This window comes from Aotus nancymaae, unplaced genomic scaffold (genome assembly GCF_030222135.1).
Source record: "Aotus nancymaae isolate 86718 unplaced genomic scaffold, 86718_ANA_hifiasm-v0.15.2.pri h1tg000089l, whole genome shotgun sequence".
Classification (NCBI taxonomy): Eukaryota; Metazoa; Chordata; class Mammalia; order Primates; family Aotidae; genus Aotus; species Aotus nancymaae.
Genome location: NW_026988504.1, coordinates 2,112,762 through 2,130,552, shown reverse-complemented (window position 1 = coordinate 2,130,552; position 17,791 = coordinate 2,112,762). Strand labels below are relative to the sequence as shown.

Sequence of the window (17,791 nt, the reverse complement as noted above, 5' to 3'; positions counted from 1 at the left end):
GCCCTACAGGCCCCTAAGCTGTTGCTGTAAGATAATTTGTGTTACGTGAATTATACCTCAGTACGCTTTTTTTTTTTTTTTTTTTTTAAGACCGAGTCTTGCTCTGGTGCCAGGCTGCAGTGCAGTGGCACGATCTCGGCTCACTGCAACCTCCACCTCCTGGGTTCAAGCAGTTCTTCTGCCTCAGCCTCCCGAGTAGCTGGGACTACAGGCACGTGCCACCACGCCCAGCTAATTTTTGTATTTTTTTAGTAGAGACAGGGTTTCACCACGTTGGCCAGGATGGTCTTGATCTCTTGACCTTGTGATCCGCCTGCCTTGGCCTCCCAAAGTGCTGGGATTACAGGCGTGAGCCACCGCGCCTGGCCCAATACATTTTTTTTAAGTGAGCAGTTTGACACCCGTGTGTCAATGCTGGGTGGGGACAGGCTCCCCCCATCCTAGTGCTCCCCCCGTCCTAGTGCTCCCCCGTCCTAGGACTCCTCCCGTCCTAGAGCTCCCCCGTCCTAGGGCTCCCCCGTCCTAGTGCTCCCCCATCCTAGGGCTCCCCCCGTCCTAGGGCTCCCCGCTCCTAGGGCTCCCCCGTCCTAGTGCTTCCCCGTCCTAGGGCTCCCCCCGCCCCCGTCCTAGGGCTCGCCCCGTCCTAGGGCTCCCCCGTCCTAGGGCTCCCCCTGTCCTAGGGCTCCCCCCGTCCTAGTGCTCCCCCCATCCTAGTGCTCCCCCGTCCTAGTGCTCCCCCGTCCTAGGGCTCCCCCCGTCCTAGGGCTCCCCCCATCCTAGTGCTCCCCCGTCCTAGTGCTCCCCCGTCCTAGGGCTCCCCCCGTCCTAGGGCTCCCCCCGTCCTAGTGCTCCCCCCATCCTAGTGCTCCCCCGTCCTAGTGCTCCCCCGTCCTAGGGCTCCCCCCGTCCTAGGGCTCCCCCCATCCTAGTGCTCCCCCGTCCTAGTGCTCCCCCGTCCTAGGGCTCCCCCCGTCCTAGGGCTCCCCCCGTCCTAGTGCTCCCCCCATCCTAGTGCTCCCCCGTCCTAGTGCTCCCCCGTCCTAGGGCTCCCCCCGTCCTAGGGCTCCCCCCGTCCTAGAGCTCCCCCCGTCCTAGTGCTCCCCCCGTCCTAGGGCTCCCCCGTCCTAGGGCTCCCCCGTCCTAGTGCTCCCCCCTCCTAGGGCTCCCCCCGTCCTAGTGCTCCCCCCATCCTATGGTTCCCCCTCATCCTAGTTTTCAGCATCCCCGACAGCTCACTGCCCATTCCCCCAGACCCCCTTCATGCTCAACCACCAGAGATGCCCCCTTGGGGAAGCCGCTCAGACCCTCCTAGAACAGGCGCTATTTCCACAACAGGCTGTCCTGGGGACTCTCCTATCACAGCCATACATGGTCACACCCTCAGGAGCTCATTCCTCATCCGATGTTTCTGGGGCCCCGAGACACCCCTGGCACTGCCACGCGGAAAGGTGGGCACGAGGGATGGTCAGCAGGCTGGAGAGAGGGGGTCCTCTCGGCCAGGGTGGCTGGCAGGTGGACCTCGGAGGGGCATCTGAGGACTCTCGCACCAGGGTCCCCTCCCCTGTCTGGTGAGGCAAACAGGATCCCGTGTGAAAGGAACTGGCCCAATCCTGGTCTGCGTGCTGCCGAGTCAAGGGCAGATGGTCCTGGGGTGTCAGCTCATCTGGGGGGTCAGGCCAGTGTCCCTGGGGAGCCCAGGGTGGTCCCAGTGTTTGTCACGAATACCCCTGCCTCTCAGCTGCAGGCTGGAGTAAATAGCAAGATTCTTGGCGTTCCTGGGGCAGCGGAAGGGAGGAAGGGGTACCTGTGCGCTCTACAAACCACTGGGGTGGCGGACAGAGCTTTGTGGGCTGGGAACAGAATTTCTCTGCAAACGTTTGCACAAGGTTGCAGACAAAGAACAGAGAGGAACAGAATTCCCGAGCAGACACGGAGGCCAGGCATCAGCCAAGCCCCACCCCCACCTGTCTCACCCCTTACCCCTCCCCTGACATCCCGGAGGTGAGGTGGAAAGATTCATCCCCCAGAAACGAAAGGACAGACCCGGTGCCGCGATCAAGCATTAACTTTTCTATGAATTAAGGCTCCCGGGGGCGAGCACACACCTGTGGTTCAGACGCATCCACAGGTCAGCAGTCCACCTGACACCAGGCCACCACGAGACCCAGTTCTTCAGACGCCCGGGCCTCCCCCATCTGGCACCCATTTGGGCCCATCTCCCCACAGCATCCCAGGACAAAGGCTGTGTCCAAAAACACTCCGACCTCGAGAGCCGGAACAGCCCCAGGAGAGATCAAGGAGGGGCCTGGGTCATGATCCCAAAAGACACAGCCTAGGCACCGCGATCCAGACTCCCCAGATCACAATCGCTGGCAGCTGCACCGTGTCAGGCAGAGCGTCAACCCCGAGATTGTCTCTCTTTGGAAACTGTGCTGTAAAGAGATGCGCATGGCGGCCGGGTGGACAGGGTGGCCTTCGTTTGCGTTTCAACTCAATCATAGAAGCAGTGAAAACACAGGCAAAAAATACAAATTTCCCCGACAAATTATTCAACCACATGCGACTTCCAACCCTCATGAAGGCCATGCTTGCCTTCAAAAAACAGCCTTTGGGCAGGGCACGGTGGCTCACACCTGTAATCCCAGCACTTTGGGAGGCTGAGGTGGGCAGATTACTGGAGGTCAGGCATTCGAGACCAGCCTGGCCAACATGGTGAAACCCCATCTCTACTAAAAATAATTTTTTAAAAATGAGCAGGGCATGGTGGCGTGCCTGTAATCCTGGCTACTGGAAGGCTGAGGCAGGGGAATCATTTGAACCTGGGAGGCGGAGGTTGCAGTGAGCTGAGATCGCACCACTGCACTCCAGCCTGGTTAACAAAGCATGACTGTCTCAGAAGACAAAAAAAAAAAAAAAAACCCTTTGGCCAGGAGTGGTGGCTCACACCTGTAGTCCTAGAGCTTTGGGAGGTCGAGGCAGGAGGATCACTTGAGCCCAGGAGTTCGCAACCTGCCTGGACAACATAATGAGACCCCCATCTCTACAAGAATTTAAGAATCGACTTGAACAGTATGTTCAGCATGACTGGAACCTGCGGTACCAGCTTGTTGCGAGGCTGAGGTGGGAGGATCACTTGAGCCCAGGAGGTCAAGGCTGCAGTGGGCCACAGGTGCACCGCTGCACTCCAGCCTGGGCCACAGAGCGCAACCCTGCCTCAAAAAAACAAACCACAACGAAAGTCCTTGGTCAGAGAAGAAGAATTCGACCAGGTCAGCACCCTCAGACATGGACGCCTGCTGACGGCAACGCTCCTTCCTGTTACGAAGCACGTTTGGCCGGGAGCTCAGCTGTGCTTGGGTGGGGATCTGACCGCCGGAGAAGATGCAGTCTAGTATTTACCCCTAAATCTACCAGAAAAGCAGCGCACGCTTCACTTTGCCTAATGGATGGCACCTTCGAAACCGGCCCCGCCGATTTGTTTGTTTCTGAGACCGAGTCTCGCTTTGTCACCCAGGCTGGAGTGCAGTGGTGCGATCTCGGCCCCCTGCAACCTCCGCCTCCAGATTCAAGCGATTCTCCTGCCTCAGTCTCCTGAGTAGCTGGGATTACAGGCGTCCACCACCACGCCCAGCTAATTTTTGTATTTTTGTAGAGATGACGTTTCACCATGCTGGCCAGGCTGGTCTCAAACTCCTGACCTCAGGTGATTCACCCGCCTCAGCCTCACAAAGTGCTGGGATTACAGGTGTGAGCCACCGCGCCCAGCCCCAGCCCCACTGATTTATATTAGCGATATACAATTCGTGCCCCTGTTGGATTAGAAAATTCTAGAACTTTCCAGGCTTGTTTCTGTATTAACAGCTGGGAAAAGTACGGCATCTTATCAATATTTGAAAATTTGGTGGACTTTGTGGAAGAAAATGAATTCCAACCAAATCCCCAAACCATAGTGATGGATTTGAAATTAGGTGTGATCGAAGCTTCTAAAAGTGAATTTGAAGATGTCACCAGTAAAGTTGTCTTTTCTGCTCAGCCCAGCGAACTGGGCGGAAGATTCAGATGAGACCAGAACTTCCATTTAAAGCTGCGTCATCTGCCAGCGTGGGCGTTCCTTCCCCGGAGCTCTCAGGGAATTAACAGCTGCATCTGCCCTGAGAAGCCGGGGAAGGTACCAACAGTTCGGAAAGGCCCGTGTGTGGTAGGATGAGAGGACGCTTTGTGACGGTGCCGCTGCTCTGTCGCCAGCACCGTTTCCGCCAAGTCTGTGGTCTGTGTATGCGGCCCACGCAGGTGGACCTCCCGCGCCCCAAACGACTGGAAGCGCGGCACGAAAGACAGGAGACTCCGACGGGAACGCTCACGCGGTACGGCCGAATCACAGGGCAATTCAAAAACAGCAGCGCCAGTTCACGCCCATGATCCCAGCACTTTGGGAGGCCGAGGCAGTCAGATCGCCTGAGCTCAGGAGTTCGAGACCAGCCTGGCCAACGTGGTGAAACCCCGTCTCTACTAAAAATACAAAACTCAGCCCAGTGAGGTGGTGGGCACCTGTAGTCCCAGCTACTCGGGAGGCTGAGGCAGGAGACTCACATGAACCCAGGAGGCGGAGGCTGCAGTGAGCCGAGGTTTCACCACTGCACTCCATCCTGGGCAAGAAGAGTGAAACTCCATCTCAAAAAAAAACACCAGTGCCACGTAGAAGAGGAATGTGCGCGAGTTCTCCAAGGAGAGCCACGTCCTACGAGCAAGCGAGCAGCAATTTGTTGAAATGCTCAACACCAACACACGGTCGTAAAGCCAGCCAGCTCTTAGGGACTATCTCTGTGCCAACTGCCAGTCACCTGCCCTGTCATGAATCGAATTTTGTTTTCCTTTTAGTTTTTTTCCTATATATATATTTTTTTGAGACGGAGTGTCACGGTCACCCAAGCTGAAGTGCAGTGACATGATCTCGGCTCACTACAACCTCTGCCTCCCGGGTTCAAGCAATTCTCCTGCCTCAACCTCCCAAGTAGCTGGGACTACAGGCGCCTGCCACCACACCTGGCTAATGTTTGTATTTTAGTAGACCCAGGGTTTCACCATGCTGGCCAGGCTGGTCTCAAACTCCTGAGCTCAGGGGATCCACCCACCTTGGCCTCCCAAAGTGCTGGGATTACAGGTGTGAGGCACCGCGCCCGGCCTTTCCCAGTATTGTAAATGGTCAGCATTGCTCTTTACAGCCTGCTGTGCTCTGTGTTTCGTGCTGGCCTGATGTCCTGTGCTGGAGTCTACACTGTGCGGACCTCTCGAGGGTTCTCGTTCCTCCCGTGCGCTTTCGGCATGTCCGACTCTGCGAGCGTGCATCATCACGGTGCTGCACCGTGCACGGAGACCTTGAACTTCCTCCGTAAATGCAGAGATGTCCCGTTCGTACATCTGCATTTGGGCAAGACAAAATTCTGAAGATCCTGGCTCTGTGGGCGACGGCGTGAGTGGCAGTGACCAGCCAGGTTTCGATGGATCTTGTCAAGAGACTGAGGTCATCGTCACAGTATTTCAGACAACTGCAGTGATGCAGCCAGGCGCACACGGTCACCGACCAGAGCAGCACGGGTTTATGCACTTCCCTTTTTCATACATTTTACCTATTATTTTATTTTTATATGGAGTCTCACTCTGTCACCCAGGCTGGAGTGCAGTGACACCATCATGGCTCACTGCAGCCTCGAACTCCTGGGCTCAAGCAATCCTCTCACCTCAGCTTCCTGAGAAGCTGGGACTACAGGTGGGCACCACCATGCCTGGTTAATAAGGAGGATGCAGGCCGGCCACAGTCATTTTAGGAGAGGCCACATAAAGTGTAAGCTTCCAGCCCAGGACACGGTGAGGTCCACAGGCCCCAGCTGGGTCCCCCCAACACTTCTCGCACTGCACCCACCCACGCACACGCACGCACACGTGCCCCTCCATGCACACGCCTGCTGCACACGCCTGCTGCACACGCCAGCAGCCTCGAGGTGAGCATCCGGCCCTCCTGCAGTGCGGGGACCTGCCCCTCTCTCTACTGCAGGGCCCCTGCATGTCCCCAGGGGTTGCCACCCCAGCATCTCCAAGCCTGCCTCTCCTGCCCCTCGACAGCCAGCCCCACAATCAAACACGGGTGCCCAGCCCGGCCCAGGGACAGAAGCGAGTTCCACCAGCTGGACACTCGAGGGACGTCCCCCCTGCTGACGCATGACACAGGCCAGCCCTGCCTCCAACAGCACCAGATGCCCAGGTCCACCCCAAGGCTGGTCCAAGGGTGGGCAGGCACCTGGAATGCCCCCAGTTCCCTGGGACGCTGATCCCCGACAGTGGAGAAGCCCCCGAGGGACAGGCTCCGGATTCGGTCACGGCCCCAGCTCTCTGCTCCTCAGTGCACACCGTCTGTCCCCCAACACCGCAGCCTGCAGTCCCGCTCTTTCCGGGGGCCCACCCTCCTGCGCACTTCGGGACCTGGCCCCGACGCCACCGGCATCCAGCTGGCCCCCAAGGGACCTGCACGGACTGAGACCCTCCCTCAGTGCCAGCTGGGCAGTGGCGGAGGGCTGCCTGGTGCAGGCTCGCCAAGGAGGAAACGGGCAGGTCCACGGCCAGGGCGGCCACGCATCGCGGATGCAGGCCGGCCGTGGTTATTTTTAGACAGGACTTGCAAGGCCGCCTGTCACAGAGGGAAAAATAAAACAGAATCTGACGCACCCATTCGCGCTCCAGCAGCAGCTAAGCGTCTCACCATTCCTGCCAGACCCCACAGCAGAGGGCAGGGCAGAGCCCAGGCCTCCGGATCTAGGGTCTGAGCAGGACCATCCTCCCCATCATTCATCCCCAGGCCCAGGAGGTGCTCTTAGGGATGCCTGCCTTTGGGCCACAGGGAATCCAAGCAGCTTCCCAGAGAGAGAAGGTGCCTGAGCTGGTGGCTGCTGGTCAGTACCTGCACCCAGCTCCCTGGGAAAGAAAGTAGGGCATGTGCCGGCCCCTGACGCCCGTGCCCCCACCTCGGTCCACTTCCAGGTGGGAGTTGCTAGCATCAACCCTGCACGGGGTTGCAGGAAGTGAAGCAGCATGCCACCTCTCACCATGCACTGACCTGAGGCCTCGTGCCCAGGACCTGCCCACCGCCCTGAGCCTGGCTCCCACGGGCCAGCTGGCCAGGGCTGCCCGACGCCAGACACAAACCATGGATGGAACGACTTCAATAGGCACTCACCCGAGGGGCTCGGAAGGGCGGGGCAGGCCCTGGAAAGACTCGCTGCATCTTTCGTCAGGGAAAGGCAGGCATGACCACCATGGGCAGTGCCCGCATGCTCACAAGCCCTGGTGTTATACAAACAGCAACCTGCCCTGGCGGGAGGGGACGCTGTGGAGGCGCTTGTCCATGGGGATGGGGCACAATGGCACTACCTCCTAGAAGCTCCCTGGACAGTGCCCACCGCAGCCACACACCAGCACCCCCGATCCCTGGGGCCACTGGACACAGCCAGACCGCAGGCCCAGAGAGGCCAAGGCCACAGGACCCTGCTTATGAGACAGACGTCCAGGCCAGGTGCCCAGAGACCACAAGGCTGGGGCAGGGGATGGGGAGCGATGCTCACAGCATGGGGCTGCTGTCGGGGGCACGGATGCTCCAAGCTGGCTGAGCGACGGCTGCATAGCCTTGGACGTGCGGGAAAGCCCCGAGCTGCTCATTGGACATGGGCAGGGTCTTGGTACGTGAATTACCTCTCAGCAAAGGGGCCCTCACACGAATGCCCATGACAGCAGCCCACGGAACAGCCCGAAACAGAGTCTCATTCACAGAGAGCGAGGGAGATGCCTGGCGCGCAGCAGCTGGGAGGGCGCCAGCAGCCTGCGAGTGATGGCCAGGGTGGTTGTCCTGGGGCTCTCGGGGGCTCTCCGGTGAATCCACTGGTGAGAAGCCCTGGAGCGCCCCCCGGAGGCCAGAGTGCGCCTGTGTGTGCCTCGGCCACTAGGAAGCTGGACGCCTTTTTCCCAGGGGGTTGGAGGAATTTCCACCCCCTTCTCACCAAGAAGCCCAAACCCTAAACAGGCCCCGCCAGTTGCAGAATCCACAGGACGAAGTGCAAAGGGAACCCAAGCTCCCTCCATCAAAGTCACTAAGGGGGCCCCACTGAGCACCGGGCCCTGGTTGGAGGGACCTCACACAGAGGACAGCGTCCCCAGCTTCTTCCCACAACAACCTCAAGACACAGCCTCAAACCGTGGCCTTGGCACAGAGGTGACTCGGCAGAGTCCCGATCCCGGACCAGGCTCCCCTGCCTCCCACCCGGCTCCCCCAGGCCAGTTGGCCAGGGCTGCCTGACGCCAGGTGCAGGGAGGAGTCTTCCTGGGGACCCTGGCAGGTGGGAGGAGCTGGACTCCTGTCCCTCAGCAGGGACCCCCACACCCTCCATAGGGGTGAGACAGGGGTAGCCTGGCCACACCCCACCGTAAGAGGTGCCCTCGAGTGGCCCCTGGCTCAGGGGAGCATCTGGCCCCTGCTGCCCAGAATCACCCACTGCAGAGGCCCTGCCCGCTCTGGCACAGCCACCGCCTCTGGCAGGGTCCCTGCAGGACAGGAGTCTCCTGACCACAGCCCCCCCACCCACCGCAGGGCTGGCAGCAGGAGCACAGTCTGCATCCTCCCAGAAACCCCCACCTACCGGGCTCTGGGTACTGCTCCCGCGTGGCTCTGACTGCGGCTGCAACCCCAGAGTGACCCCCGGGAGGACCCCAGCCCCCTGACCCTGGTCCCTGCGGAGGGAGGCTGGGGACTCAGGAGGACGCCGCCTCCCGTGACAGCCCTCGGAGGTGCATGGGAACTGGCTCCGGCCCCGTCCGCTGCCCTCATTTCCTCTGCCGGCTTCCTCTGCGGGGGGTGGGGAGGCCAAGGCTGCTGGTCCTGCTCGCTGGCGCTAGTTCCTCTGTGAAAGGCAGGCAGAGGCTGCAGGGCCAAGCCCCGCGGGGCCCAGACGCCAAAGCCCTCCTGTCACTCACCGTGGCCTGCGGAGGGGACGGGGGTCTCTCCTCCACGGACACGCCGCCAGGGACAGGACCAAAGGCTGGGGCGCCACAGGGGTGCTCTGCATCAGGCTCCCACGAGGGAGTGGCCGAGTGGGCCTCCCGTCAGCCTCACCCTGGGGTGCAGAGGGGTCAGGTAGCCCACGAGAAAGGCCCATCCCAGAAGAATCCTGTGAGCTGGAGATGGGAGGCCGGTGGCAGCAGGAACGGCACAGTCCCGGGCTCACTGCCACACGCCAGGTCCGAGCAGACACTGGGGCGCGCCATGGACCCTCCGCCTCCCTCGTGGACGGAGGAGGAGGCAGAGGACCAGCACGAGCCCTCGTTTTCTTCCACGGATAACTCTTCCCAGGTGTAGTCAGAGGTTCCTGACACCTTGAGGCAGCTGTGCTCACCCCTCAGACCCAAGGAGACCCCCAGACGCGTGTCCTGGGACCACGGGCTGCTGGCCCAGACAGCAAGAAACGGAGGCACTCAGTTCCTGAGGACGGAGGAGGGGGCAGCATGGGCAGGCCGCTCCCCTGAGGCGCTGACGGGGTCTCTCCTGCTGCCCGGCTCAGCGGCCCCAGGTGCTCCCGGGCTCACATCTCTCCAGCCTCGGCCGTGGCCTCCCTCCCACGAGCGCCACGCCGCCTCCTTTAATCAGGCCCACCCTCTGCAGTCCGACTTCAGCTGAATTTGATCACAGCTGTGAAGACACTATTTCCGAATAAGGCCCCATTTGGAGGTTCTGGGTGGGCGTGGGCTTGGGGTGACATATTCCACTCAGCACGTGACTCCAGAGGGCACAGGCAGGAGCGCATTTCCCAGGCGGCCGGGGTGGCCAGCGAGTGCAGAGAGGACGTGAGCAGGCACTGGCCCTGGACCTGCCGTGGCAGCCCCTGTGTTCTCTCAGGAGCCTCCAGGAGAGTGGGTGCTGCTGGACCCCGTTTCAGGGGTGAAACAGACACGGAGCAGTTGTGAAGTCCAGCAGTTGTGAAATCCAGGGTGCCATGGTCACGCAGCAGGGCCCGGCCCCAGACACCAGCCCACAGCGGCACTCTCCCGCAAGGCAGGGTCAGGGCTGGGAGCCAGGGTGGCAGCGGGCTTGGCGGGGAGTCCACGCAGCCTGAACATGCAGGGTGGCACGAGGCAGACCTTCCAGCACGTTCCACACAACACAGCGGCTGCCAGCCCACCCCAGCCAGCTCTGGGGCACTCGGGCCCACAGGGCAGTCACCGCAGGGGCAGGTGCTGGGCCTGAACCCCCAGCAGGGGCGACTTCCTCTGGTGCACCCAGGGCTCAGGCCAGTCCTCTGGGTCACTGCACCGCCCCATGGAGGGAAGCGCATAGCCTGGCCTCCTGAAGAATGTGTCGGAATGACAGAGATGGTCTCCCTGACCCACGCCTGGGGGTCTGGGGCCTCATACCCACACCCTCCCCCAGTGCCTGCACCCAAGACGGCAGGAGGGAGCCGGACCCATGCCCAGGGCCCACGGCCTGTGTGTGACCACTCCCCAGGGCCACTGTCCACACAGTCTTCCCATGGGACCCTCTCCAAGAACCCACCTCCGCCTGCACACCTGCAGCATAAGGGTCTCAGAGGGAGACCTGAGAGGAAGGGTGGGGATAGGCCCACCCCCAAAGGCACAGCCTCCCCTGGCCATCCTCTGAGACCCCAGGGGGCGAGAGGAGGACAGGTAACCGCTCGGAGGGCAGGTGCTGGCTCCTGAGCCAGAGTGGTCTGGGCGGTTGGAGCAGCAACTGCCTTCACCCAGACCCCACACCTGGCGCCCGAGCAGCGTCACCTGTGGGGCACCTTCCCAGGGCGGGACTCTGGGGACCACCCAGACCCATGCCTCCTGCTCAGCCCTTGACCCCGAGTCCAGCCCTGTCCCTGCCACTGAAGCCGTGCCTGGCCCGGGGCTCACCGCCTCCTCGGCCCCCTCCCCACCGACGCGATCATCCCGAGGCCCAGCGCGCCCAGCCCTGTGTGGTGTCCCGTTCACATGAACTCCGGGTGAGTGAGCACCATGGCCAGCCACAGGCTCTTCTCCCATAAACCCCCCATGGTGCCCAGTTTGGGCCAGATACAGGGAGAGGCCTTGAGCAGGGGGCAGGATGTGAGCCGAGGGACTGCGGAGAGGTGGGGGTGGGGAAGATGGTGAATCCAGGGTGCCATGTCCTCCGGGAGCTTCCACAAACTCCAGGCCCTGCCCACTGGTCAACAGTGACAGCTCTGCGCCAGGGGTCAGCTTTGACAGGCACTGCCCATTGCCCAGGGACCCACCCTTGGCTCAGGGCACCACCGCTGTCCCCTCGGACCTGGGCATCACAGCCGTTCCCACCTCACAAATAGCAAAGCAGGCATGGAGAGGCAGTCACAGAAGGGCCCGTCAGCAAACCAGAGGTGGCCCCAGGGAAAACCCCTGCTCCTAATGGGGCACAGCATGTGACCCCCCCAGGCTGAGCATGCCCCTCCAGAAGCCAGAGCGAGGTCGTGTCCCATGCCCACTCCCAACCTAGGACAACGCCAGGCCCCAGGGCTCAGGACGGTGGAAATCACGGTGACCTGAGGCCACACCTGGGTGAGTGAAGGCTGGGGAGCAAGGTCAGCCCCATCCCTTGGGGCACTCAGGTAGAAGGAGTGACCCCCGCTTGCTCAAGGCCACACCACTCCCTTCCTGCCAGCCTGGACCCGGCCATCCTGCCCACATGTCACCTCCATCATCCTGCCCTTCCCGGCCCCCCTGCCCACCCTAGTTTCCCCAGAGCAAGGTTTCACTTATGCAGAGTGGATCTCAGAGAGCTTGGGTGAGTAGCCCAAGGCCACACAGCACAGAGGCTGGAGGGCTGCAGCTGCCAAGAAATCCCCCAGGGTCACTCCCTCACGCTCCTGAGTGCCAGGGACTGGGGGAAGAGCTGGGCCCCAGAGGAGGCGGCTCTTCCCAGCGTTCGAGCAGGCTCCTGGACCAGGTGCCCTCTGCCCCTGCCCTGCCTGCATCCACCTGGTGTGGAGGGTCAGGGGCCCAGGCAGCCCACAGTCTGTGACCACAGCCTCCACTCTAGCTCAGGCCCTGCGCTCTCTGGCGTCTCTGCCCCCTGTAACCCGACGACTGCCGTCACCTCTTTGGAGACTGGCACCAGCTCCTGCGATGAACAGAGCTGACCCAGCGGCGGGGCGGGGCCTGGCGACCACAGTGAGACCCCCACGCGCAGGTGCTGACACTGCCCCAGATGCTGAGTGACACACAAGCCAAGTGCCAAAGCCACAGGCGCAGGCCCCTCCCCTCTGGGAGTCCCCACAGACTCAAGCAGCTTCCGAAGGAACCAGCTCACTCGATGGCGAGGATCCAGCCTCGAGCTGCAGGAAGCCCGGGCCCTGGGGGTCTCTGTCCCGGCACCACCACCTCCAGCACAGAGAGCCAAGTGCTCACCAAGCACTGAGCCCACCCCAGCCTGCCACAGACACCGACAGCCCATGCTACAGATGGGAAAACCGAGGCTCACAGGCAAGGCCAGGCAGAGGGAGCCCCCTCTCCTCTCTAACCCCCTCATGGGGGCTGCTGCAGAGCCTAGACCCAGCCCCTTAATCCGAAGGAGGGTTCTCTTCCCCCCACTCCCTGGCGCTGGCACCCTCAGCAGCCCCCCCGGCCTTGGGACCCGGAGCCCGGCAGGTGCCTGCAGCTGTGGCCCAGTGTCTTGCAGAGGAGAGACACCCCTTGCCGCCAACAACTTCTCTAAGTCATTAAACGGACACAGAATTGCTCAGATCGCGGCTGTTTACCTAGGGAAGGGCAGAGCTGGTGCTGCTCGAGGGCGGGGGAAGGGGCCTCTCGGAGTGAAGGGCAAGGCTGGGCCCCAAGGCAGGGTGTGGGCCAAGGGTCCCGTCTGTTCTGGGGGCAGAAAGGGCCAAGCACCCTGGGCCACGCCTGGCATGGAGATGCCATGCGGATCGGCCCCGAGCCTCCTCCACCCCCTGCCGTCGGGCCGCTACAGCAGCTGCTGGGCTCTGGGCCTTCGCCTGCCCACCACACAGGGACTTCTGAGCCCCAGGGGTCACTGCAGGAAGTCATTTGTGAGCAAGTGACGCCCACAGCCCTAAGCCCAGCAGACAGACCTCCCACCGGCTCCCCTTCCCCCGGGGGGAAATGCCTTCAGACCCAGACTGGCCCAGGGGACCCCCATGCATCCCTGTCCGCTGCGTGCACCGGCCCCTCTCCGGGAGGGAGACACAGGAGAGCGAGTCACAGGCAAACACGCTTTGTTTGGACTGGCTCAGCCTTGTGCCAGAGCCCCAGGGACGTGTGGGTGGGACTTGGCCCTGGGGCATGGATGGCATGAGGTGGGGGGGGTTATCTCCCACTCAGGAAAAGCAGGGGCCAGATCTGGGGAAGCAGGGGGAAGAAAGCCCACAGCCCCCCGATAACAGACGGGGCTTCCAGCTGTCCCCAGCCCCCTCTGCCCATCCCAGCTGCCCACTGCAGCCAGGAGGCCAGGCAGCCATGGGCAATCGTGCCCTGACTGGTGCACTGGCCATAGGGGGTAAGAGGCCTGCTGAGGTCCCCTGCAGCCAGCTTGACAGTGTCACCTCAGGCCCCCACTGTCAAGGGGTCTGGGCACCCACCAAGGCCCATCTCTTCTGAGTCTCTGCCCACTGGGCTCTGTCATGTGCACTGGCCCCTGCTCCCCACGCATCCCCTGCCGGCTGCTGGTGGCTGGGCAGGGCTCCGAGAACCGCTCCCATCCTGGGAAGGAGCCTCCCACGCCAAGGCCCGGACCCAGGAGAGGCCATGACAAGCCTGAGCCCCAGCTGGCTGACACCCCCACACCCTCAAGGGCCCTAAGTCCCTAGACCTCCTCTCCTGCCCCCCCGGGGCCCGCGCAGGCCCTCCGTGCCCCAGTTACCTGTGCCCGGGAGGCAGCCGCGGAGTCACGACCGCGCGGGGGACGCCAGCCCGCAGGAGGAGGCCGGTGCGCGCCGGGGCCCAGGGCCTGCCGCTCCCTCCGGGCTCGGGGCCGCCGGGGGTCCGGCTCCCTCCGCGGCCGGGCTCGGGGCGGGGAAAGGGTTAATTTCCTGGCGAACCCGGCGCGGCGCGGGGAGGGACGGAGGAGGCAGCGCCGCGCAGGCCGGGCCGGGACTCACCGGGGTCGAAGTGCGAGCTGAAGGCGAAGCTGGGGTTGAAGAAGGACGACATGGCCGGGCCAGCGGCCGGCGGGCATCCCGGGCGGGCGGGCGCTGCGCTCAGGACGCCCGCGGCCCCGGCCCGCGCCGCCGCATCGCCCAGCGGCCGCCGCAGGTGCCGAGCGCGCCGGCCCCCGCGCCCCGCGCCCCCCGCCGCAGCCGCAGCGCCCGCACCGGTGGGGGCGGCGGCGACAGACGAGGCGCTCCGCCCGGCCCTGGCGCCGCGGGGCTCCGCTGGTGCAGTCCGAAAACGCCAGCGGGAGCGCGCAGAGCCGCGCGGAGGGGGGCACTCCTCCGCTGCCGGGGTGGCATGGGGGGGCACGGAGGGGGCTACGGATGGGGGACACGGCGGGGGCATGGAAAAGGGGGCATGGAGAAGGGGGCACGGAGGGGGGCACAGAGAGGGCACAGGGGGACACGGGGGGCATGGAGGGGGACACAGAGGGGGTCACGGATGGGGGACACGGCGGGGGCATGGAAAAGGGGGCATGGAGAAGGGGCACAGAGGGGGAACAGAGAGGGCACAGAGGGGGACACGGGGGTCATGGAGGGGGACACGGAGGGGGGCATGGAGAAGGACATGGGGGGCATGGAGTGGGGGGACATGGATGGGGGCACAAAGGGAGAACACGGAGGGGGGCATGGAGGGGGGACAGGGAGGAGTGGGGTGCTTGGAGGGGGGAATGCCACGGGGGGGATGGTCCAGAGTGGGGAGCACGGAAGCCTGTGACTAAGAGGGGCATGGAGGCTGGTGGGGGGACACAAGTCGTGAGTGGGTCCGGAGGGAATGCTGGGGCAGGGGAGGGGGTGCTCCTAGGTGGGAAGTGCAGGGAGACAGGTGGGGGACCTGGGAGCACACCGGGGCGGGGCTTGGTGCTCAGGGGCCCTGGCCTCACTTGCAGGTTTCAAGGCTGGCAACGATCCCCCCACCCCATGCCCTTTAGGTGGCACCTGTGCTGGCAAAGTGGAGGGCTGGCTTTATGCACAGGGCCTGCTCCTGTGCCACGCTGCGACAGCCATGAAGAAGGAAATTGGCTGACTCCCCCGGGCCTGGACTGTGCCAGGTGCTTAGGGCAGCAGGTTGGCCTGGGCACAGAGGGGCCCCCCTTCCCCTGTGTTACTCCCAGGATCCCCCATTCCCCCGTCTCCCCGCCGCCGGGCAGCGCCATCTTGCGGGGTCGGGGCGGGGCAGGGTGCCCCCAGCCCGCCCCTGTAGGAATGGGAGTGGGGAGAATTACAGTGCAGTGGTCCCCGCGGCTCACACAAGGCAGGGGGATGGCTTGAGCTCAGGAGTCCCAGACCAGCCTAGGCAACATAGCAAGATCCTTTCGCTACAAAAATTACAAAAATGAGCCAGGCATGGTGGCACTCACCTGTAGTCCCAGCTACTTGGGAGGCTGAGGTGGGAGGATGACTTGAGCCTGGGAGTTCGAAGCTGCAGTGAGCCAAGATGGCACCACTGCACTCCAGCCTGGGTGACAGTGAGACCTTGTCTCAAAAAAAAAGTGTCCTAGAGGCTTGCAGTTGAACTTGATGCAACCTCCTCCACTCACTCACTCACTCATTCTTGGACCAGATGGCTAAGCCCCTGGCAGGGCCCAGCTGGGGGGGGCCCGTGGAGGAGGTGAGAGGCGTCCACTCAAGCAGGGCTCTTAGGACTTGGGGAGAGGAAGGAGCCTGTTCACGACAGAGGGGCCTGCAGGGACCAGGACAGGATGCTCGCGCCACGGGGCAGATGGCTGCCAGGATGTAGGAAGTTGCCTCCCAACAGGCAAAGCCAGAGGCCTCCACCCTGTCCCCTCAGACCTTCGGGGTTCCTGGCTGTAGGAGGCCAGACACCAACCCCGCCTGGGGCAGAAGGAGACAGAGCACCAGGGCCTCCTTCCTGGCCTTGATTGTGTGACCAGCCGAGGCTCTAAGGGGCTGTGCCCCCAGGCTGCCATTTCGGGTGAAGGATCCCGGTGGGTAGAGTGGTTGATGGCGACCTTGCCTGCAGGAGGCGCTCAGAGGCCCCGGGCCACCTCATTCGGTCTGTGCCTTCAGGGAGCCCCGGGGGCTGGGAGGACCACTGCCTACCCAGTGGCAGGGATGGTTGGTACCAGCAGGCTGTGATCCTAGAATGCCCAGTATGAGGGACAGTGGGCGTGGCATGGGGGCTGAGTCTCCATGCTGGGTCCCCTGTCAGGGCCTCCCCTCCCGGCCAAGGAGGGAATGCCTTCCTCTGCCCGGCCTGGAAGGTACCCCAGACCAGACACCCAGACTTAGGTAGGGGGAGATGGCCAGTGGCCCTAGGCGGTTGCTGGTTGGCACTTGGAGAGAGTTTCTGCTCAGAACTTCCGTGTCCACAGTGGCCCTTCCTCGATGACCAGGGCCGGAGACAGATTGCTGTGACCAATGACTGGCTGCTTTCGGATTTGCCTGTGAAAACACACGTGTACACTTGTGGCTGGCCACAGCCCAGGGCCCTCAAGCTGTGGATCCTCTTGGCGGCCCAAGCAGGACATGGGAGGAACTGCCCCTGGGGTCCAGGCCAGCACTCCACCCCACGTGGCCAGTGACACCCTTCTCCAGGGCGCACGGGGTCCTAGATGTCCCTGGAACCAGGAGTTCAAATGCGTCCTCTGACCGTGACCTGAGAGGGGCTCCCCAGGGCTGGCTTTTGCCCATGTGGGCACAGGGTCAGTGAGCACCTCTAGGTAAGAGGTCCCTGAAGACATACCCGTTCCCTATCCCTTGGCCTGGGGGAAGGCCTGATCTCCGCTCTGGAACCCTCTAGACCCCAGAAGGAGCTGACCCAGGAGCCCAGACCGGCTGGGAGAGTGTCCGTGCAGAGGCATTGCCCATCCAAGAGGAAAAAGGCCAAGAGGCCAGAAAGCCCAGGTGTGGCAGGGAAGAGGGGGCGGGGCAGGAGGGAGCCTGGGCCTGGGGGTCTGGGGACCAGAGCCTCAGGAGCAAAGTTTAAGGGACACCCCGAAACTCAGCAGTTATGCCCATCTACAGAAGAACCATTGGCAGGATGGGATCTGTCCACACGATGCCACGGTATTGGTCTATGCACGGGACCAAAGCTCTGACAAACGAAAATGTCACGCTCAGTGAAAGACACAAGAGGCCACAGAGTGTGTGACTCCACTTGTGTGAAACGTCCAGAGCAGACAGATCCACGAGACGGAGCACAGGGGGAGGGCCGGAGCCGAGGGAACGGCAAGGCGGGTGGTGCAGAGGGGTGCAGGGCGTCTTCCTGGGGGAGAAAACCGTCCTGAATCAGCCAGAGGTGACGGCTGCCCACCCCATGAAGACTCAAAAACACGAAGCTGTACCCTTTAAAGAGGTGAATTTCATGGCATGTGATTCATATCTCAATAACATTATTAAAAACAAGCAATAATCAAGGTAAGGTAACTAAGATTTTAATACAATATTTTCATTTTATCAATTATTTATTTATTTATTTATTTTTGAGACAGAGTCTCGCTCTGTCGCCCAGGCTGGAGTGCAGTGGCGCAATCTCGGCTCACTGCAACCTCCGCCTCCCGGGTTCAAGCAATTTTCTTGCCTCAGCCTCCCTAGTACCTGGGATTACAGGC

General features: G+C 62.5%; 1 protein-coding gene across 1 annotated transcript in view; it reads right to left on the bottom strand.

Moving 5' to 3' along the window:
* The window catches only part of AATK (apoptosis associated tyrosine kinase), a 45,448-nt gene extending 30,998 nt beyond the window's left edge, over positions 1-14,450 (bottom strand). Inside the window, exon 1 of the mRNA XM_064369555.1 lies at positions 14,166-14,450. Coding sequence (XP_064225625.1) covers positions 14,166-14,217 — 52 coding nt within the window. The 5' untranslated portion in view covers positions 14,218-14,450. The remainder of the gene's footprint in view (positions 1-14,165) is intronic.
* Between the last annotated feature and the right edge of the window lie 3,341 nt (positions 14,451-17,791).